At 44.5% G+C, this 24094-nt stretch overlaps 1 protein-coding gene across 1 annotated transcript in view; it reads left to right on the plus strand.

Annotated features, from left to right (window-relative positions):
* Window positions 1–24094, plus strand: part of ERICH3 (glutamate rich 3) — a 98838-nt gene that overhangs the window by 15676 nt on the left and 59068 nt on the right. The window contains exons 2-6 of the mRNA XM_072751316.1: window positions 7991–8084; window positions 10975–11100; window positions 16039–16110; window positions 17908–18036; window positions 22647–22805. Of these exons, the coding sequence (XP_072607417.1) occupies window positions 7991–8084; window positions 10975–11100; window positions 16039–16110; window positions 17908–18036; window positions 22647–22805 (580 nt within the window). The remainder of the gene's footprint in view (window positions 1–7990; window positions 8085–10974; window positions 11101–16038; window positions 16111–17907; window positions 18037–22646; window positions 22806–24094) is intronic.

Here is a 24094-nt window from a genome sequence, read left to right on the forward strand (position 1 = left end):
TGCATATGGAAGATGAATTTCTGGATGAAACTGTGTAAGGCATACTTCTATATGTTGACTCCTATAATCAATCATTTTATTTAATAGCTCCTGTGATATATCTTGCTACTTACTTTTGAAATTTAGTTAGTGGTGTGCTGGTAAACTGGCTTTTCAGAAAGAAAAAGAGCCCTGATTTATAGTATTTGTTAATTTCTATAGTGTAAATACTCCCACGATGGCCAATTTCCAGCTATCAATGGCTTGCAAAACTCCTGAAAATTTCAACACTTATCTCATTAGGGCCAGTATGAGTCAACTCCAGCACTCCACAGTTATTACTTTTAAAATATAGTTTTATATGCTTTCTAATTGTCTTATGTGTAAAATCCTTCTCTCTAACCTCATGTTGAGGGTTTTAATGATGGGGACCCTGCCATATTCTTGTGTATATCCTCTTTCTCCGCTTCCCCAGATTTAACTACATATGTGTGGTAATTAAGCATGCATAGTAACCTATTACATCAATATGAAGATGATTTTTTTTTTCACATTTTAACATTGCCGAAATAATTTGTGCCCACACCTGTGGCTTGCTAGAGTGCAATTGGCAAAATTTTCCTCTTTCTTAGTGTTTCATGTAATCATTATTTGCATTTAGTGAAATACGTTAAGTGAAATTATTTGAGGTTTGACATGAGTCCAGTTATATCCTATGGGCTAATCGGTCTTTTTACATGTTGTACTCACCTTTAAGAAGTTTTCTCTCTATGGTTATCCGTATGAGAAAAATCTATTGTTTGAATATTGGTGCCTTCCTGGACCTCTTGTCCTTTTGTCTTAGTGCTCACATTTGGCACATCCAATTTATTTTGTACATCCTGGTGTGGTGCCAAGAACTGCCTCCCTCCATCTGGGAAGTGTCCTTTTTGAAAGTGAGGATCACTGGCATGATTGATCATGGTCATTGGACAATATATATTATTGCCATGACATTCAGCACCCAGTGTCTCTGCTCCCTGGCATCTGGCATATAGGAAGAGCCTCGTCATGGGCAGAATGATGACCCCTCAAAGAAGTCCATCTAGGTCTCAGTCTTCAAAACATGGGAATGAGTTAATTTTAATAGCAAGAGGAAATTAAGTTTGCACATGGAATTAAGGTTGCCGATCAGCTGACCTTAAAAGAAAATGAGAAGAGCCTCTAGAATGTGGAAAAGATCTTTCCTTAGAGTCTCCAGAGGGAGTACAGCCCTGATGACGCTTTGAAGTTAGTCTAATGAGACCCACTGTGAACTATTGCCCTCCAGAAGCATAAGATAACAAATCTGTGTTGTTGAAGCTGCTAATGTGTGGCCCTTTGGTACAGCAGCAATAGTAAACGAGTACAAGCTTCATTAATTCAGATGGGCAAAGTCACAATGTGGTCTAAATAAAACTGGTGGGGTCAAAATTATTCTTTATGTTCTTTCTGAACAAGTTTGCTAGGGAAATCTGTATCACATAGCGGGTTGCAGAAATCTATATCAGAGAACAAGATAATTTAAAGATTTCAGAATATTTTTTTATGCTAAGGATATGGCTAATTACAAATGAAAGTTATATATTTGTTAATTTTTAAAGATTTCAGAATTTTTTTATGCTAAGGATATGGCTAATTACAAATGAAAGTTATATATTTGTTAATTTTGTCTCTAAGAATTTTCCTTTAAAAGTTTTCTGTTTCTGTGCTGGAGGTTTTATGGAATTACACTTTTCTGTGAATACTTCACGGTAATTTTTCTGTCATCTTGGTCCCCACCTTTGCAAGCCCGGGTGAGTGGCGTTTCACTGTGATTTGGCACATATTATCAGGAACCAGTTTTAGGTTAGGTGATCTTTAGTGACTTAAACTAAGGCTTTTTCTCATTCACAAAATGAGGACAATTATGCCTTCTGTCATAGACCACATGCTCGTGGCCTCCCCAAATTCATACGCTGAGACCACAATCCCCAGTGAGATGATATTTGGAGCTGGTGCTTTGGGGAGAGAGGGGATTGGGGATGAAGCCCTCATGATGGAATTAGTGCCCGGAAAAGAAGAGACGGAGGGAGCTTGCTCTGTGCCACGTAAGAATACCGGGAAGGTGGCTGTTTGTCACCAGGAAGAGGGCCTCGCCCAGGGCCTGACCTGCCGGCACGTTGACCTCAGACTTCCAGGCCCAGAACTGTGAGAAGCAATTCCCTATGTTTAAGCCACCCAGTCCGTTTTACAGAGCCTGCACAGACTAAGATGGGAATGGGCACCAAGAAGTGGAATGCTGCTGTGACAAAGCCTGAAAATGTGGAAGCAGGTTTGGAACTGGTGATGGGGTGGTGACTGGAAAAGTTGTGTGATGCAAAAGCTTTTTTTTTTTTTCCAGCTTTGCTGAGCTGTCATTGATATATAACATCGTGAAAGGTTAAGGTGGGCCACATGATGATTTGATGTATGTTTCTATTGCAAAATGATTGCCACAACAAGGCTCCTTAACACATTCATCACCTCACATAATTACTTTTTTAAAGATCTAATTTTTTAAAAATATATTTATTCTTTTTTTTTTTTGATTTTTATTTATGATAGTCACAGAGAGAGAGAGAGAGAGAGAGAGGCAGAGACACAGGCAGAGGGAGAAGCAGGCTCCATGCACCGGGAGCCTGATGTGGGATTCGATCCTGGGTCTCCAGGATCGCGCCCTGGGCCAAAGGCAGGGGCTAAACCGCTGCACCACCCAGGGATCCCCAAAGATCTAATTTCTTAGCAACCTCCAAGTATACAATACATTGTTAACTGCAGTCACCGTGCTGTACATTAGATCCCCAGGAACTAACTCATCTTGTAACTGGAAATTTGTACCCTCTCACCAACATCTCTTCATTTCTCTCCTGGCAACCATCACTCAGTATTTCTGTCAGTTCATTTAAATAAAAATCCCCATACAAGTGAGATGGCACAGTATTTGCCTTTCTCTGACGTATTTCATTACCTTAGTAGAATGCTCTAAGATCCATCCATGTTATTGCAAATGGCAGGATTTCCCTTTTTTTTTTAATGCTGAATAATATCCCATTGTATGTATAGTCACCACATTTTCTTTATCCATTTATCCATTGATGGACACTCAGATGGCTTCCAGGGCTTGGCTATTATGAATAATGTTGCAGTGAACATGGGGGTGCAGATATCTCTTCAAGATCATGAATTTCACTTCTTTTGGATATATTTCCAGAAGTGGGATTGCTGGATCCTATGGGAATTCTATTTTTAATTTTTTGAGAAACCCCCATACTGTTCCCATACTGGTTGTACCAACTTACCGTACCACCAGGAGTGCACAAGGGGCCCCTCTTTTTGAGAATAACCATCCTAACACAGGTGAGGTGATACCTCATTGTGGTTTTGATTTCCATTACCCTGATGATTAGTTGAATATCCCTTCACATACCTGTTGGCCATTTGCATAATTTTTTTTTGGAAAAAAAATGTCTATTTAGGTCTTCTCATTTTTAATTAGATTAGTGTTATTATCATTATTGTTTGCTATTGAGCTGTATGAGTTCCTTGTCTATTTTGGATATTAACCCCATATCAGACATATGGCTTGCAGATATTTTCTTGTGAAGGGATTTTCTTGTGATTCTGGTGAGAGCTCAAAAAGAAAAGGGAGCTGGAGAGAGGACTTCCTTCTTAGAGAACACATAAATAATCACGTATTATTGTTGGTTAGAAATGTGGCTGGTGAAGGTCATTCCAATGAGGTCCGAGACAGAAATGAGAAACCTGTTATTGGAAATTTGAGGAAAAGCTGCCTTTGTTATAAAGTGGCAAAGGACTTGGCTGAGTCGTGTTCATGTTCTAGTGTTTTGTGGAACAGAGGACACTCGAGGCAGTTAAGTCACTTGCTCCCAGGCTTGGAGCCAGCAACGGTGAAGCCAGGATTGAAGTGGAGCTGGGGTCTTAACCGCTCCCTCTGTCTCTCCCACTAAGGGTGGTGGGACACTACCCCACTGGGGACAGTGTGGGAACAGGCAGTGCTGGGAGGGGGGTTAGGTTCAAGAGCGCTAAGGCCAGAGGGAATTCTTCTATCCCTGTGATCACGAAGAAGGGTTACCTACGTCAGGCTTTCCAGTGACTGACTCACAGTAAGTGATAATCTTGTTTTAGAGCTTTTCCATTTTAGGAAGATGGAAGATCTATAATGGCTTTCATTCCTGGGCCTAAAAGAAACCAAATGAGACTCTGCCTGAGGAGGGGCTGTGTAATCTGCTAATGGGATGGGGATACTATAGTTCCTGCCCAGCGTAGGGCACACTGTCTGACCTGGCGGCACTTAAGCACTCATTATTTCTTTGTGAGGGAATCAGCCTCTGACACAGGAAGAAATAAGGATGCCCCCCATCCCACACACGCACGCACACACACACATGCACGCACACTGTGTGTATCCACCCATACTCCCCCACTAGATTGGGAACTCCGTGGGTGCGGTGTCCACACCATCTCTAGATCCCCAGGATCTAACGGAATGCCCCGAAAATAGTCAGTGTGCAATAAATGTTGGAATTAATAATATTAGAGTGCTTGTCTTTCCAGATGGGGGTTTTAGGGTTTTACATTCTCTCTGGGGCAGGTGGAGGGATGGATAGGAATCACCGACTTTGCTCCTCAGGGCCCCATTTGCACATCCTACACGGGTTCGAGGGGTGAGCGCTGAGGACTGCAGCTGGGAAGGCAGCACCCCCAGCGACTCAACAACCTGCTCCTCTAATCCCTACGCACCGTGGGAATGTGTGTATCTTAGTGGGGGAAATGGGGCCCATCTAGGGATAGGGTTGCCCTGTTTCCTGGGGCACCGTCTTCCTTGGTGCATTGAGCCAGACAGTGCGGGTGGTTCTCCACCCAGAGAGCAGGGGTAGGTGAGCAGTCTTGTCCATCGGATAAAGAAGCCGCCGAGTTAGGCCTGTCTCGGCATTCGGTGGTGGGACTTGGTGCGAGCGTCATGGCCTTTGAGCGCTGTGGTCACCGCGGCCTGGTGATCGCTGTGACCAGTGCAATCGGTGGCCCTCTGGACGGCAGCCGGGGAGGGTGGAGGGGCCAGGATGAGAGTGGGCCGAAGTCCAGCTTTGACCAGAGAAGCAGACGGTGAGTCCCAGGGGGCGTGGGGCGCTCCAGGTGCAACACGGTGGCCAACACAATCATCCCGCTCAGGGGCCAGGGCTCTGCTGCGTGCAGGAAAGACAGGAAAGGGGCGCGTGTGTTGGGGGCAGTGAAAAGCGGTGAAAGGGCCGAGGGAGCTCTCTGGGGTTCCTTTCCCAAGGGCCCGGATCTGTGCCTGAGGGCTCTACCCCGACCCGATCGCCTCCCGACCCCCTGCCCCAATGCCATCACACCGGGGGTTAGGACGTGAACACATGGATTTTAGGGGGAGAAAAACACTCAGGCCATAATAACTGTTTTACTGAATCTGTGTATCATTTACTCCGGTGCAATTTCTTATTATCAGTCTGTTAAAGTTTCAACTAAAAAATAAAAAATAGGCACTTGCTGAGCAAGAAATGACTGACCCCAGGTGGACCCCCCCCTCCCAGTTATTATTTTTCAGCGTCTCCTCCAAGGCCGGTGCGTATGATAGCCATGGAAAGAGTTGCTTCACAAATGGCATCCCCACCAGGGACTTTCGGCCTTTCCTAAACGGGGAAAGGTGAGAAAGCTGATGTGGTCAAAGGTTTCAACTCCCCCGGACCTTTCGGTGAGCCGGGAGGGGGTCAGGGCCACACACCCGCTTAGTAGGAGCCTGAGAGAGCAGAATTAGGACGAGCCGGTGCCAAAGCTGCCTAAGCCTTATTCTCTGCACCTAAATATTGAAAAAGTTCCAAATTCTGAATTGAAAGAGGGACATTATTTTCAGTCAGTGGGGAAGTTAAAGTTTACGTTATCCTAACTTTTTGACCCTATTTCATTTAATCAGGGTTTTAGCCCTCACAGCTATTCCGAAACTATTGGGTTTTTTTTTTTTTTAAACCTGAGCCTGAAACACAGACAAAAGACTATATATGATACCTGTCTAATGATTTATCTTAAGAATCTGTGAACTGTGGAATCATGATTGTTAGGACCGAGAGACACCTGCTCACCTTTCTGAAATGAGTTGCTGAAAAGATATTCTGAGATTCAGAAAGGGTAAGGGATACAGTGTTGACCTTTTGGAGACAGGAAACCTTTGATGAACTATAGGACACCAAGACAGTTCATTTAAAAGATGGTTTCAAAGCATTATCTGGGGCTGGTTCCGTATGTGCATTGCTGAAGCCCTCGGGTTGTCTTTTTACATAAACCCAGCGAAATAATGGTTTCTACAGTTGTTCATGTGTCGGCAACCCTCCTGTGGCATCTTCGCTTCTGGGCTTTGTAACTGCTTTCAGTGTCTTTTGTGGCCAGAATTAAACTTTCCTTACCATTTGACAGCATATAACTTTCCGAAGATGAGCGTTAAGGAGAAAAGAGACAGGAAAAGGTCACCAGTACTATCTCCGTGTAATTAAGGCAGCCAAGTAAAATTGTCACTAATGACATTTACTTGACTGTATAATATGAGTCCCTGCTCTGGGCTCCAAATAAGTTAAGGATCAACTGCTCGTAATATGTACAGACTATAAATCTTTGTGGTTTTTTTTTTTTTCAGAGTATAAATCTTTGTTGCTAGTAATAGGGTATATACATTTCTTTTTTTTTTTTGAGACAGCCTTATTTTAGGGCTGTGTTTAGGCTTGTGTGTCCTCCCTCTTTGCGTCCTTCTCTCTCCCTGTCTGTCTCTCTGTCTTCATCTCTCCCTCTCTATGTATATACATAGGTATGCAAATACACTCACATTTATGTATATGGATGAACACATGTGCCTACATGTATATATACATGTAAATGCATGTGCATATGCCTTTGTAAGGTAATACCCTCGGTGGAGAGGCCAAGTTAAAACTTTTAAAAAAATAGCTTCCAACTTTGATCTATAGACTGAGATGGACCACCTACCACAGGATAACCTGTCATCCAAGAACCAATTTGTTTTCTTTTGACCCTTAAAAGACCCTAAAAATCAAAAGTAATCTATGAATTTTTGGAGGGGAGGGAAGATGGGGAGTTCTGGATGTGGAATTTATGAAATTGTCTGGAGATACAGATGTATGTGGACGTGAAGACTTCAAAGCTGCGAGCTTAAACTTAGAAGTTGATACCCATAAGAGTAAGTCCCAGACGAAACTGCATGTGCCCCTATTGAACACATCAGTATTTGGGTCTACAGTAAATAATTGCACGGGGATACCGAGGGTCACCCAACATCCTGGCCCTCCAGTCTCGTGTGATCTGTTATGTGACTGAAGGCTGTAGGGGGTGGAGTGGAAGGGAACACAGCACACCCAGTTGGCACCGGGGAATGTTTGCGGGGAGACCAGATGACTGTGAATCTCGGGTCTTAGATCCACTAGCTAACAGGTCAGAGAGAGGCCTTGGCAATAGAGGACCCGTGCGTCGTGTCCTGAAGACGCGAAAGAGTTTGTGGAGGAAGTGGGTGTAAGAATTTAGGGTGAAGCAGGAGGCTGAAGAGTCCTCCGAAGGAGCTCCTCATTCTCCACGAGGCTTCCTCTTTGAAGACTTTCCTGACCACGGGGCTTGTACTCTCCTTCTCTGTGTCCCCAAGAGTTTTGCATGTTTCTTTGTTGGACTTTTCACCCCCAGTCGAGTTGTTCGTGCCTGATGTCCATGCCTGTCTGCAAAATACACCACGTCAGGACTGTCTCCTGGTTCTTATCACAAGACCTGGAAAACAATAAGTGCTCGATACCTGTTTATTGAACACGCACACGAAGGACTGGGTGTCTCGAGGAGGGAATGGTTGGGTTGAGCTGTGGTTTGGGGATGGGAACGTCTAGAGCCACCCTGGCTATCAGGCGACACTTCATAAAACCTTAATGGCTTCACTTTTCTCTTCCAGATTACTTGCAGCGTATAATAGTCTTACCGATAAACACCTGACTGGATATTTTAACAACACAAGGATAAGACGGCATCTCTTAAGATCGGGGCTGGTAAGATTGGGTTTATTGCCTACCTGCCCTCTTGTTTCCTTAAATCCTCTAGCCCTCTCTCCCTTTTCTGGTTTTTCTTTTTGAGCTAATCAGCGACATCCCCCCTCCACCCCCCTCATTTTAAAAAAATTACTTCTTTTCCAGAGCTCTGATTTATCTTTCTGAAGCTCTGTCTCAAAAGATAGGAAGAGAGGTCACAATGACCGCTAAGGCTACTTATAAATTATTGAGAAAAAAACCGTAGGAGCTCCCCAAAGCATATTTTACTTGTTTGTTTATTCATTCATTTAACACATAGTCATTGAACACATCGTATGAGCCAGGAACTGTTAGGGATTTAAGCGTAGAGAGAAGACTTCACTGTCTTCGGGAAAAAAAATATTATTTTTAATAATCACAGAATATGGTGTGGAAGACATGAACAGTTCAGAATTTCCCCCTTGAATTTTAAAAGCCTGTTTTCATTTCCTGGATAGTTTATTGATAACATTAGTGTCTTTCCTTAGCTCTAAAACTATCATTTGCACAGAATTTCCATGCCTCTAGATGTATTTAAAGTGAAAACCTTTAAAAAAAGACTATAGTTTTCCACTGAAAGAAAAGGGTGTGGTTATACAAAGTGTGAGTAATGATTTTAGCTGTTTACCTTCTTAAAGCACAGTGGATTTCCTTAACTATTGTTGCCATGGCATCCGCAGGATATGCATTGCGTTGCTAAGGGTTGTTGGTTGTTGACGTGGGGGGCCCTCTGGCTGGGGGATCTCCAGGGAGCTTGCTTTTTGACTCCTGGGGCTTGGTTTTCAGACACACCTGGCTGAAACCTGGCTCTGCCAGTTTACAGGTCACAGAATCTTGAGCAATTCATGGACTTCACTTTCTCAGCTCCAGCGCCCTCAGTTGTTAAGTGAAGACAATGCCACCCAGCCCTCAGGATTGTGGTGGCAATAAGAGATGTGTTTATCCACGCTTATTGCAATTTTTGTGGTTACTGTTAACATTATTTCTTTGGGTAACGATCTGCGAGCTTTGTGCATAAACGGGAAGGACTTTGTATTTACTTACCAACATCATGAACAAGCATTTTTGAACGTTGGTTATGTGCGTGACGACTCACAGAAGGAAGATTTCTCTAGAACAGTGGTTCAGATACAGTCCCTGACTCTGCAGCGTTCAGCATCATTTGGGAACTGGTTAGAAAATGCAAATTTTAGAGCCCCAGCCCAGAGCTACTGAGTCAGAAGCTGCTGGGTTGAGGCCCACCAATCTCTTTTTCAACTTGTTTTCTGAGTCTGATGCAAGTTCAAGCTTAGGAACTTGAATTTAAGGGATCCCTGGGTGGCGCAGGGGTTTAGCGCCTGCCTTTGGCCCAGGGCGTGATCCTGGAGACCCGGGATCGAATCCCACGTCGGGCTCCCGGTGCATGGAGCCTGCTCCCTCTGCCTATGTCTCTGCCTCTCTCTCTCTCTGTGTGACTATCATAAATAAAAAAATTAAAAAAAAATTGAAAAAAAAAAAAAAAGAACTTGAATTTAAGAACTAAATTGGGGGGCAGCCCGGGTGGCTCAGCGGTTTAGCACCACCTTCGGCCCAGGGCGTGATCCTGGAGACCCGGGATCGAGTCCCACATCAGGCTCCCTGCATGGAGCCTGCTTCTCCCTCTGCCTGTGTCTCTGCCTCTCTCTGTGTCTCTCATGAATAAATAAATAAAATCTTAAAAAAAAAAAGAAGTAAGTTGGGGAGAGCAGATCTCCCAGAGGACAATGATACCTGTTAACCGGCAAGGGGGCCACAATACAGGATGTTCTCAACATTTTTTTTCTCAGTTGGAAACAAATGGCACGATATCCCATGGACAATACATTCCAAAGACTGTAACTGAGTTATCTGTGATTGCAAACACTTTCTGGAACCATATCATTTCCTTCCATTGGGGAAAAAAAAAAAAGATATGTAAAAGATTTTAAAAAGATCATCAGTATCCAATCCCTTGGAACATAACTCTCCTGATACGTTGCCACAACAGTGTTATACAACAAGTTCTCAAAATTAAGAAATATGGGGGCTTGGATTAGACCTGAAAGAGCAGGGCATAATTACGTGGGAAGGAAGGAGATGAACAATCCAGGAAGGATAACACCCTCTGTTTATAGAAGCTACAGAAAAAAATACAACAAATATGCCCTGAAGAAGGAGTAAAATAAAAGAAAAAACAAGTAAATTAAAGAAAAAAAAAAGAAACACAGAAACTACCATTCCTGACATTTTCAGTGAGGCCAACTGAAATCCATCTGGAAGGTCTGATACCCGCAGCACTGCGTAATCTGAGAAACATCTGAATCACGACAAATTAAATTACATTCTGGGTTGGAGAGTGGAAGGAGAGACAGCAGTGTGAAAACCAAGTAATGAAGCCAATTATTATTTTTCTTTTGAAACCAATGATTCTTAAACTGAGGAGAACCTCTCCGTAGCTTACATGTCTTGCCCTTCGAAGTTATTTCCCGTGAGATCATCAGCCCTGTGATCACGGCCGCGGTTCACTGTTCCAAGGAAGCTCCCCACCTCCTCTTCCCAAACGTGTTCAGAAAAAGAAAAGAAAGGAACACCTGGGTTCCATCAAGGAGACGTTGGGACTCTAATGACAACCTTGTTTGAAACGTCAAGGGGACCACCTGGGGGTGTTTTCTCGCTGATGGGTGTAGGAGACCGATTATTTTCTTCCTTATGAAATAGTCATTAAACGTGAAAGTTGACCAACCATCGTGGTATAATCTCTTAGGCTTAGAAGACACCGCCTCTGTCGCTCTTGCTCATTGCCTCTCCCTTTTTGGTGACAAACAACCCATTTTCTGCCTTGTGTTTCCATGTGTGTTTCATTTATTCCTGACAGATCACAAGAAGCGGGAGAGTGCTTTCTGAAAAAGAATACAGACTCAATATCATGAAGAGGGATCACCAGAAATACATCCGGGAGTGCCTAGCTCAGGCTATCTTCCATAAGGTTCTGGACATGGAGGTAAAGTAGCTACATTCTCCTTATGATGGATATTTTCTTCTTTTTTTTTTTTCTTTCTTTCTCTTTCTTTCTTTTCTTTCTTTCTTTCTTTCTTTCTTTCTTTCTTTCTTTCTTTCTTTCTTTCTTTCTTTCTTTTTTGATGGGTATTTTCTAATGCAACAGTTCACCATGCTTCTGAACCCAGAAGCACAGGCATTCCTCCTGGATTTAGTCAAAAAGGAATGGAACCAGGTGCCCTGAGAAATGCCCTACATCCCTCTGGGTAGCGGGGAGCCAGGAGACCGAATGAAGTAAGCTCTGCTCCATTTCAGTTAGTGAGAAACATGGACATCATTATATATTTTGTGATATTTAATTTAACAAATGTAGATTTTTAATCCATAATGGCTACTCTAAAACATACCAGCTCTCACCATCTGTACCTCAATTTCCATTTGCTAAAAAAAAAAAAGTGACATCTGTTTAAATATCAGTAATTCCGCTGCCATGAATTATTTCAGATTTGTTATTCTTTTAAGGCTCTGAAGCTGAGCCGTATGCTAAATTTCAGGGAAGAGGCATCGAAACATCTGCTGTCCCTCCTACTTTAGGCCGCGTTGGTCAGCATAGATTCATAAACCAGGCATCAACAACTTTTTTTTTTTTCCAAGTCTGACATGGCAGTTTTAGTAGGATATCTAGCTAACTCGATAAATTATTTTAGGCTTGCTCCATGGAACTTAGAGTTTCCAGCATCAACACCATTTTCATCTCCGTGGAAAAGCATGTCACTTCTTGGCCTGGCCGTACAGCAGTAAATCAGAAAACTTGGCTGGTAAAACCAATGACCTGTGAGTGCAGTAAACGTTTATGAACAACTGTGGAATCGCCAGTAAACCGCCACTAAGGGTAGTGCCGCTGAAAATATGTTTTATTATGCTACCCTTATATTGAGCAAGTCCTGCGTTCCAATATGACATATATGATCTGTTAATTTTAGGAATTCATTTTATGTTTTATATCGTGGGCATGAGTTATGTGGGATCATCGTTTATGTTACGGTCCTCGGTGCACTTGCTTATAAAAGTCTTAGTTGGAATTCGGCGACTGGTGCTAAAACAATAGTGCAGCAGATTAATTTATACTGAATTTCAAATTTAACCAGTTGGGAACCAAGTTTCTGTATTAGCTTTGATCCTTGAAGTTTGGTTTTCCAGACTTTCCTGCAACTGACACATCATAAGTAGTAAGTATGTTGTTACTTAAGAGTCTTCATGGGTTCTTAAAGTTTGGAGCAGATACCTTGGGCAAGTGTTCATGTGCAATATATAATATTTTATATAATGTAATATGTAATATATTAATATAATTAACAAATGAAACAGCTGTCTCTAAATTGTCACATTTGTCTCACATTTGGCTCCTGCCCATGCTGTTTACTAATGTTACATTAATATTCACACATTTGTGCATATGAGAAACATCTGTCCTTAATTGTGGGCTTACCAGGTACCAGCATGAAGATCCGGGCTGTAGCTGTGAGATACAGAAACAGAAAATCAGGCCCCCCCCCCCGCCCCCCCAAAAAGCAAAAATCAAAGCAAAACTCTACTGTGGAAAGCGATCACACGCTCCAAGGGGAGGAAAAGCAGACTGAGCTGGGCAGGGAGGCGATGCTGAGATGGGGAGGCTGAGCCCAGGTCCTGCTGTGTGCACAGGGCCTGAGGGCCCAGGTGTCGCCCAGAGGCCTGAGAAAGGGCTGGAGAGAGGGGGGCAGGCGAGGTGAGAGAGGAAAGGACATGCTCTGGGTGGAGAGCCACTGAGGCTGGAGCTCGCGGGTGGTTCCAGCAGGCAGGACCCGGGTTGTGAGGCCCTCGGGTTGGCTCTGCTCGGTGGGGAGCTGGGAGCACACAGGGGCAGTGTGGGCCCTGGACCACGGGCTGGAGAGACGGGAGGTGGGAGGGCAGCGACGGAGGGCCGCCCAGGGGAGGGGACCACTGGGCACCCTTGGGGGACGGGGGGGACACTGACTCAGTGACCAGGGCCTGGGTGGAAGGAGCCACCACAGACCAGAAGGGGAGTGCTGGGGGGATGTGGGGGGCACTGCTGGGGGGCTGTTGGGTCCTGGGGCACTACAGGGAACCAAGGAGGGTGATGGGGGCAAGCAGTGGGCCAGGGATGCTGGAAATGTCAGCCGCCTCCCAGATATTTCTGGGAGCCAAGGTGGGGGCTAGAGCAGTGCAGGGTGGTGGAGATGCAGGTAGGTCCTGGGGTGCTTGAGAACAGGGACGCCCCGGGGAGTGGGAAATAATGGGGAGATAGAAGCCTGGTGACTTAGGGTAAGGGAAGGAGGGTGAGGAACCTGGTGACCCAGGGTAAGGGAAGGAGGGTGCAAAGGCCTGGTGACCTAGCGAAAGGGAAGGAGGGTGCAGAGGCCTGGTGATCTAGGGAAAGCATAGGAGGGCTCAGAGGCCTGGTGACCTAGAAAAAAGGAAGGAGGTTGCAGAGGTCTGGTGACCTAGAGAAAGGGAAGGAGGGCGCAGAGGCCTGGTGACCCAGGGAAAGGGAAGGAGGGCGCAGAGGCCTGGTGACCTAGGGAAAGGGAAGGAGGGCGCAGAGTTCTGGTGACCCAGGGAAAGGGAATGAGGTTGCAGAGGCCCGGTGACCTAGAGAAAGGGAAGGAGGGTGCAGAGGCCTGGTGACCTAGGGAAAGGGAAGGAGGGTACAGAGTCCTGGTGACCTAGGGTAGGGGAAGGAGAGTGCAGAGGCCTGGTGACCCAGGGAAAGGGAAGGAGGGCGCAGAGTCCTGGTGACCCAGGGAAAGGGAATGAGGTTGCAGAGGCCCGGTGACCTAGAGAAAGGGAAGGAGGGTGCAGAGGCCTGGTGACCTAGGGAAAGGGAAGGAGGGTACAGAGTCCTGGTGACCTAGGGTAGGGGAAGGAGAGTGCAGAGGCCTGGTGACCCAGGGAAAGGGAAGGAGGGCAGGGCGCAGAGGCCTGGTGACCCAGGGAAAGGGAAGGAGGGCGCAGAGGCCTGGTGACCTAGGGAAAGGGAAGGAGGGCGCAGAGTCCTGGTGACCCAGGGAAAGGGAATGAGGTTGCAGAGGCCCGGTGACCTAGAGAAAGGGAAGGAGGGTGCAGAGGCCTGGTGACCTAGGGAAAGGGAAGGAGGGTACAGAGTCCTGGTGACCTAGGGTAGGGGAAGGAGAGTGCAGAGGCCTGGTGACCCAGGGAAAGGGAAGGAGGGCAGGGCGCAGAGGCCTGGTGACCCAGGGAAAGGGAAGGAGGGCGCAGAGGCCTGGTGACCTAGGGAAAGGGAAGGAGGGCGCAGAGTTCTGGTGACCCAGGGAAAGGGAATGAGGTTGCAGAGGCCCGGTGACCTAGAGAAAGGGAAGGAGGGTGCAGAGGCCTGGTGACCTAGGGAAAGGGAAGGAGGGTACAGAGTCCTGGTGACCTAGGGTAGGGGAAGGAGAGTGCAGAGTCCTGGTGACCCAGGGAAAGGGAAGGAGGGCGCAGAGCCCTGGTGACCTAGAGTAAGGGAAGGAGGGTGCAGAGAATAGAGGTAGGTGCCTGTAGAAGGTTTGCGATATTGTGGGGCACCTGGGGTCTCAGTGGGTTAAGCCCCTGCCTTTGCTCAGGTCACAGCCCCTGGGTCCTGGGATGGGGCCCAGGTCAGGCTCCCTGCTCTGGGGTCTCTGCTTCTTCCTCTGCCTCTGCCTCTTCCTTCGCCTGCATCATGTTCTCTGTTCAATCTCTCTCTCTCTCTCTCTCTCTCCCTCCCTCGCTCTCTCTTTCTCTCTCTCTCAAATAAATAAATAATAAATAAATAAATAAAATCTTTAAAAACCAACCAAACAAAAAGACAAGAAGGGCGGGGGCGGCAAGGTCCCAGAGGCAGCAGGAAAGGACCAAGAACACATATAAAAACCCCTTTACGGTGCCCCCGGCTGTGTCTGAATGGTTTCAGAGGATTGTAAGCCCATTATTTTCACATGAAATTTACCCTTAAATTATATAATTAAGATATTACAGAAGATTAGGCAAACAGGAGAAAGTAAAAAAACAAAAAAGGGGAGAACAGAACCACATATAAGTCCTTTCTCTTCAGAGTTGTCGTACTCACATTTCCCTTTAGTCTCTGTTCATATTTATACGTTAATAAAAACATGCAGTGTTGTGAAAAGGACACGGTTTTGTGAAAAATAAGTAAGTAAATAAATGAAAAGCAAACAGACAAACAGGAAGTCGGGGTGCAGCGGAGTGAGCTTCAGAAGGCAGCTCCAACCACTGACTACATGTGTGACCTGGCCCAAGTTCATGGCCCTCTGCCTCAGTTTCCCGGCTGGGAGAATGAGACCACTCAGCAGTCAGCATCGTTCACGAAGAGATGACCCACAGGACATGCCTTCCTGGCGCGGGGACAGCCACACAGCACGGAGGTTGATCAATTTTTTTGTATTTCTGAGCAAATTCCAAATTTTACATTTTTCGTGTATTACATGCATTTTCCATTTTTTTCCTTAAAACAAAATCTTTATGAATCTTACTTGAAGGATTATATTCTATTTCCTCTATATGGCCATGCCCCAAAGTTAACCATCCTCGACAAGGTTTATATTACTTCTGAATTTTTGCTTTGAAGACCGCAGTCCTCTCAGGTAGCATCTCTGCGCATAACGCAGATGTGTTTTCTTTTAATTCCGATTTCTTCCTCGGTGCAGAAGTGAAATGTTCTGGTCAAAGGGTAGGGGCGCTTTTCACCACTTTGGGTTAGGAGTCGGCTTTCCAAAGAGGTGCACCGATTTATATCCCCACTTGCACACTTACGCAGGTGACTCCTCCACTCGGTGACAAGGGGGAGTAAGTGGGAACATAGTCAGTTGCTGGGATTATTTCCCTCTAAAAAAATCTTTGTTATGGTTGACGTGATTTTTTCCTCCTTTCTTTCCTGTATGCTTAGCGTTATCACCAGCTTGAGATCAAAAAGAAATTGGAGATCCTAGCTAGGAAGGAGCGAATTCAGAGATTTAAGGTAAGGAGCTACGCAATTCTCTTTTACTTAATAATATTTTATGATTTTAAAAGTCAGTGGTGCCGGGGCTCCTGGGGGGAGGTGGCGGAGCTCAGTGGTGGAGCATCTGCGTTCAGCTCAGGGCATGATCCCGGGGTCCCGGGTTTGAGTCCTGCATTGGGCTCCTCGCAGGGAGCCTGCTTCTCCCTCTGCCTGGGTCTCTGCCTCTCTCTCCGTGTCTCTCATGAATAAATAAATAAAATCTTAAAAAAAAAAAAAAGTCAATGATGCTATCATTGAAGCTTTCCGAGGTGCTCTACTTTTGAATAACCCATAGCTGAAGTCAGGTGATGGTTTCACCAGGACTGTACGTCGGCCACCATCACTCAGAAGATCATGGCAAAGTAGGAGCTTGTTCTGCAAAATAAATTTTAGAAGGTAGAAACCTATCAACAGAGACGTGGGACCATTCTTTTCAAGTTTACAATTTTGCTTTTGTCTCTTCTCGATTGATGTGACAGAGGCCAAAGGATTTTTGTTTTGTGTCTTAAACGCTGACGACAGATGGGGATGTTGCCAGTGGGATGGAAGATGGCATTATAAGAATTATCCAATGGCACGTTTCCATGCGAACGTGACCCTTGAAATAGATGGTAGGAGAGATCTACCTGGGCAAACAGCAGCATAAGATTTAGAGACTCTGTGCAAGGTGTTTAAAAAAATTTTTTTTTTATTTTTGTATTCGATATCCCTCCTTTGAAGTGAACTTATGGAACCTATACATTGGCATCGGGAGACGAGAGACTCAATTAAGCAAGTCGGAGAGGCTCCCCTGTAGGCTGGCGGTTGTACTCACTTTCTCCGGCCATTCAGATTCAGAGATTATTCTTCATCCTCCGCGTCATATTACATATGGGGCCCCCGACACATGGTGCAAACTGAGGAATATTTGTTAAGCTCCCCGGGAACCACCTGCCACGGAAGGCGGTACTTTTTCCCTCTTGCCCGGTGGCCTCACATCCGTCGGTTTCATCCTGGCCCAAAGATAATCTTGTGACAAAAGGGTCGTTAAATCACAGCAGAGAGGTCAGTTTTTCCAGATCAGAAAAGTTGGCGTGTCGGGATTTGTGGTCAGTGCAACTTTGCCCATGTCGTCCCACATCAAGGACCGAGTCACAGGTTCTTAGCTAACCGCTGAAGTGTTGATGGAGAAAAATCCTCTCCAGAAGGCGCGGCGAACAGATGCCAACCCCGGGGGGCGGGGGGTTGCACCCCGATGCCAGCACCGGCAGGAGTTCCCCAGACGCACTCCGGTCACTCCCTGCAGGATGTTTGTTGTAACACTTCTCGCTTTAGAGCAGCATTTGGTTGAAAGGCCTACGATTTTAGGTTCCTTTGATAAAATGGGCAACCCTTTGGCTTGGGGCATGATTTAATTATTAATTTTTTTTACGGTAGAAGAGAAGTTTCTGGAAGCCTTTCCTGATCAGAGCTGGGGGAGCATCATGCTTCTTGTCGCGACCTGCTTAAAGCCGGTTAAGGGATAGGGTCGCTAACGCTCAGGGCACAGTGCGCCTGTACTCAGTGCCCGGGTCCAGCTCGGTTTCCAAGGCGCGGACTGCAGTTGCTTCCTCTCAATACCACACCCGGGCCCCAGCGCTGCAGACTTTTTCGGACTGTCCTGCTAGGCCTCGGGAGGAGCACTTGAAGGTAGCGGGAGGACTTCTCCCTGATAGAGCATCTCCTGAGCTGCCAGGCAGGAACCTACCCTCGATGACTGATTATGCAGCAGTTGGTTAAATCACTTTCTGATTCCAGGGGGAACCCGCAAGATGGGCCATAGAGGATACCATGCCGGTCCTGTCTCCCCACCCCCCGGCGGGCCCAAAGACTAACCGTGGCCACAGTGTTGTGGTTGACGAAGGACATTCCAGTCCAGTGACACTGGTGAGTCACATTAAACACTCTGTCCTGTAGCATTCTCACTAATCAGTATGTAATTTCTCATTCCTCCCAGAAAGAATTCTGAGTCCTTGTCCGTGTAATTCTGAATCCTGCTGAATGACGACGTGGGCTTGGACCCGGTCAACTGTCGTTACTGAACGTTCCACTTTCAATCAGTGTGGCCCCTGGCAAGTGCCTTTTGCTTGCTCCTGCTAGAGGAGTTTCCTTAAAGTGCAGATTACTTGTCACCTACCCCAACTGGCTCTGTGACATTTTTAGAAAGACCTAGACTCTTTCATCTGACATTGTAAGACCCTATGCCGTATGGTGTCCGTTTGACCAACCCAGTATTTCCTCTCATGATCACCCTTTAGCACCCGCAACTCCGCAAGATCGAATCACTCGTCGTTCCATGCATGTTTTATGTTTTCTGACCTCTGGAGTTTACCTGGCTCTCCCCCCACCTCTCACCTTATCTGTCACGAAAACTCAATCATGCTGTATAGCATATTGGGCCAGACACTTATTTTTGTGTTTCTTTTATCGAAAGCACGTGTGCATACTCTAACATAAACACAGTTAAAAGTACAGAGATTCTGTTTAAAGAAATCGCAGGCCGACATCGCATTCCAGTTCGATTCATTTACCATCCAGATATGGGATTTGTTTGAAGGAAGGCGAGGCAGCTTGAAACAATAGACGCACGGGAAAAGGTTTGCAGGATATTTGCCGGAGGTTGATGGTTTAAGTCGTAAATGGATCGCTTGATTATTACATCTTTATTCTTGCTTTGTGTGGCCTAATACGTGTCCTTGTTAGCATGAACATTTTTGGGGCTTGCACAATATTTATGGAGAAATTACAAAGCTTTCACAGATTGTTGAAGTAGGTTCATCTCGTATGGTGTTAAGCTCTGACATCTTTCAGAGGTAAATATGTTTTGACATCTCCCGATGAACAGCTCAAGTTCTGAAAAAAGCAACGCTTTTCCCTTTGTTGTTACCATATTTCCAAGCTTCATTTAAATGTACACGTACACAAATAATTCTTTTCTTGGATGGCAAATTCACTAGGCGCTCAGAAGCTTAACCTGGTTGAAACAAAAGAAACAATCAAGTGCTGTTTTCTATCTTCCCACCTGTTTCAGAGAGGAAAAACCCTTGAAAGGCTTTCTTTTCAATTTTCCAGCTGAACACCCTCAATAAGTAGTTTATGATACATCCAGGAGATCTTAATGTGGCAGGAGCGAGAAAGTAATTTAAAAATTACAGGAAACACTGACACCAGCACTTCAGAAGCCTTTCTATCTGGGAAGCCACGGTTCTTCACTTGGTCACCCCCTCTGGTGCTTCCGCACCGTAGGGGATGCCTATTATGCTCTTGGAATTGGAGTTCCCATTTTACAGAAATTCAAATCTTCCCCTTCGTTCTCCCAACCTGGATACATATCCTTTCAATTTGACTCCTGACCTCCATGGGCCACTGAGAGGGAGAGGATAATCCTCTTGGGATATTGCCATCAATTTTTCTTTTAACTTTCTTGAATATAGAAAGAGAGCATCCGGGATTGAATAGTTATTGCACTTGGTCACTAATTGAACCTAAGCCTTCAGAGTAGCATGTAGGTATTTAGCTGCACCAGTCCCGTGAAAACGGTGGAAAGCCATTCAACTAATTCTGCACAAGCTCGGAAAATTCACCCCCAGAGATCGTCTACTAAGAATTAGAAATGCTCAGCTAAGCTGGGTAATCACCAGGTAGTCGATTCCGCTTCTCATTCTGGCACAGTTTTGAAGATGCTAAGCTACGGTGCCATATTTATTCCAAGAAAATATATTACGAGCGGTTTAAAATATAGCAAATTTAAGGTGGCTTCTGATGTGAACTACAACAGTTTGTAGCTCACAGCTGTTAGTTGAATGGTGCAAATTTGTTTTTAGAGATAAATGTAATCAGTTGAACATTTGACTGCCACATTCATCTAACTGAATGATATCTGTATGCAAATGTGGCAAATAAAATTTAGAGCACAGAAGCCAATAGATCATACTCTAGTTTCTAGTAACCTGATTTCTTGAATTCCTTCATTAGATTTTCAATGTATGTGTGTTCCGTTGAATTATTTGACAGGAGAGAGTCTTAGGCATATTTGTTTTATGGAGTTCAAAAGAATTCTTTTGGGCGATCTGAGTCCCTCGTTCGGAAACCCCCACTTTGAGTTATCTTTGCGGGTTTTAAGACATTTTACCTTTGGGCTCATAGAGCCTTGTGTCCTGTTTCTTTAAATCAAATGTAGCCTTGCTCAATCCACTTGGCTTTCTCTATTGGGCATGAAATAGGCTTGTGCGCAGAGACCCAAAATGACAATGTCTTAAACCGAAGGATGCTCTCCCCACCCCAACGCGTGACGCAAACCCAAGCAGGTGTGCTCATCTCTACTCTATGCAGTCATCAAAAGCTCAGACTTCTGCTGTGTCCTTGATCTGCCAAACGGGCCGTGTTGTCTTCATTTACGTAAGCCAAGGTGGCAGGCAGTCCACTATGCAGGTATTTCAGGATTTCAGGGAAGGGGGTAAAGGACACGTGGCGGTACACGTCTTCTCAAGCCAGGATCTGGAGGTTTCATGCATCACTTCACTCACATCTTACTGGCCGAAACGGAGGCATATATTATACAGAGTTGCAAGAGACGCTGGGAAATACAGTCTTGATTTATGATGGCCTGTTCCCTGATAAAAAATCTGTTACTGGTGAAGAAAGAAAAGCAGATATTGGGGAATAGTATTTTTGCTACCATCCCCATGTCTGTCTCACACCTGGCTTTCTACCTACCTGGATGTTCAGATTTATCATCCTTCTTCCCTGCTCGTCTGTTTTCTTCTCTTGCTTATACATCTGGATAAAATGCTTCTGTGGAAACCTGAATTTTCCTCATCTCATTGGTTTATTCCAAGTAACATTCAGTTCCAAGTTCTGTTGGGTCTCAGATACGCTGTTGTCTCTGTCACCGTATCTGTGGGGTGTATTTGGCACTAGTCGTCTTGCCTTGCCACTAAGTTAAAAGTTACTTTTTAATGTCCCCAGTGCCTATAGTTGGAACCCAGTGAATGTTGACGTAACAAAATCAGACATTTAACGGCACATGACGTGCTGGGCAAGCTAGCGCCGAGCCCAATTTCTGGTGGTTGGAGCTGCCCTATCATTCTTTTATGGATTTGCACACTACTTTTCCAGAGTTGAACATTTGTTCTTCACTGTTCTTGAGTCAGTTCATTCAGCCTTATTCATGAGTCGTTTGTATGCCGTCCGTCTCACCCTCTTACCCAACTGTACATGTATTATCCTTAACAGGTCTCCAACTTTTTTTGTTGTGGACGAACAACAGGGCCAAAAGCTTTGTTTTTTCTTCTTGAGACATCGCTGATCTTTATACTAAACTCACAGTGTCCTATCCGTGCCACCAACGGCATTCCTAATGCTCCATACTGGTACTTTTGGTATTCTCTGCAGTACATTCTTGATTAGAAAATGCATCAGTCAGGGTCTCAGCAGGAAACAGATGGCTCACACAAATAGGGTAATTAGGAAGAGTTTAATAAAGAAACTATTTACAAAGATGCCAGCAGGGTTAAGGAAAACCAACTGGGGATGTTAAGCATGTTGGGGTCAGCACCCTGGGAAACAGTGCATAGGCCCCAGAGGGAGGAGAGGGAGAGGGAAGGACTGGGTACCAGCACCAGCAGGCAGTGCTTACAAGCGAGGAGAGGACTGCCTGAGTGGAGCGGCGGACTCGGGGGAGGGACCCAGCTGGCCCATCCCAACCTGGGTGGGAAGGGTCCAGGAGAATGAAGACCCCAGCCTCTTGCCTCTTATCTTCTGATCTCTTGCCAGGGCCTTTCATTGGCTAAGTTCAACTGGAATCTCTGGATTCCATAAAGCAATGACCCCCGGAGGGCAGAGCAGGGCAGAGAAGGCAGAGAAGAGGAGCAAATGGAAAAATCTCCATTTTCACACAGTGTTTTCCAGTTGCCATTGACTGTTTTTAAATTTTTACTTTCCTGGTGTTTTAAGGGAGAAGTTGAATAAATGATGATGCATTATAGTTAAGCATCCGCCTTTCCTCTTTTTGAATCATATTGTCTGCTTTTATTTCAGCACCATTCTGGAGATGTAAAGGACTTGCAGTAGTTTGTGTTGAAAACATTTAAACGGAAATGAGTCCATTCCAATCATATCCCTTTAGATCTCTAAAATAGAAACATTATTCAAGGTACCATTTAATTGAGCAAAGCCATTTTACGCACTGAATATATTAGGTATTGTCAGCAAGTTTACAAAATGGGTAAAATGCAGGGACCTAACAGAGAACATCTCCTTTGTCTGGAATACTCTATAATTGTGGCATTTAGTTATGTAGAGGACTTCCACGCCATATGTTTTAACAAATACTTTGGGTCATAAGGCTATGTATAATGGAAGGACATAATTAAAGTTTAATCTGTTCAGTAAAAAGGCACCATTAATTACTCTAGGCAATTTGTTGGGTTATTAATTGGTTCTGGAAACATGTCAAGATACTAATTTAAATGGAATTTTTTTCCTTAATTGTCTAGACAGCCCCTCGACCATACACTGCCCCAGGAAATATGCAGCTTCCAATTCGATTAAAGCCTCTTCCCAGTAATCCTGCCCTAGGAACTGTTCCAAAGATAACTCCGGGGACCAGATCGAAAACCTCATTGCTGGAAAATGAAGCTCCATTTCCCATTGGGGTAAATGTTACTTTTTCAAGAAATATCTTGTTATTCTTTATTAGAATATTAGATTATCACAGGTTTTCAGACGCAAGATTCAATTAATCTACTCAGTGAAATTTGTACTGTGCACTTACTAAGCATTTACTATGTACTTCTGTTTAATTATATCTTCCTTAAACTGGAAGGCCTATAATTTCTGTGCAATTAAGCAGAATGAGTAAGGAATAGATTTGTAATAATATAGATTATCTTTCATTAATTTGAATGGTCATACAAAGAGAAACTCTTTATAGCCAGACACGACTTCTATCAGAATAGACCCAGTGTTGACTGATTCTAAATTTTAAATGCATGAAACCTAGAAAATGAAACTTTCCAAGAATAGGCTTGCATTTGCATGCTGACTTACTTTACCATCAGTGTATGAAATTGCTTCAAGTTTGACTCTGGAGAAGGTTGGATATAGAAGAAAAAAGAACGTCCGTCTTTAAAAAATGGTGAATCAATCACACATAGAAGCTTGACGTTGCTTCCTTTTCAAGGTTGTGTCCCTGGTAATTTTAACTTATTTTAATAGAGGGGGTCATGGTAAACATAAAATAGGAGTTGCTTAAACAGGCAGGAATAATTAGGACATTAAATAATAAGGGAGGGTATTGTTTGTATTTCAAACATGAAGAAGAAATGTTTACCAGCGTAAGAAAGAACCCGCGTCATGAGTATAATTGTCACTGTATTCACATGGGTGAATTTAGTTCCATTTCTTATTAGGAAACATAAGACATATGAAATTGATATTTTTTTCTTTGTTTTTGAAATTAAGGTATTTTTTTTTTTATCTAGAGCTGATGGATAATCTTGATACTAAGAAATTAATCCAGGCAAATAAATGATTGTTTCATAATAAGAGTATAAATATAACCTTAAAAGTAATATTTTATCCACTTAATATGCTTTTCAGCTTATGAAGCACTTTTCACAAACCTTAATTTAGTAGTAGCTTCCTAGAAAGCAGGAAAAATTAAGCCAAGAGTGGTAGCGCTTTGTTTAGGGACATGTGCTTAGGGTCAGGAAGAAGCTTGTGGGGCCATAAGTCAATTAGGCAGACACGCTAGGATCTGGTGTCCACACTGAAAGCCTAGAGATTTCCCGTTTCACCCAGTGTACAGGAACAGTCAGGTCCTGAGAGATTGTCTCAAGTTAATGAAAATGACACGGTACAGGCTTGTTTTGATCCAGATGGCAAACCAAAATCATCAGCCAACTCATAATCAGGGGGCCATTAATTCACCAGATATCAACTA

The sequence above is a fragment of the Vulpes vulpes genome, chromosome 3 (assembly GCF_048418805.1).
Source record: "Vulpes vulpes isolate BD-2025 chromosome 3, VulVul3, whole genome shotgun sequence".
Classification (NCBI taxonomy): Eukaryota; Metazoa; Chordata; class Mammalia; order Carnivora; family Canidae; genus Vulpes; species Vulpes vulpes.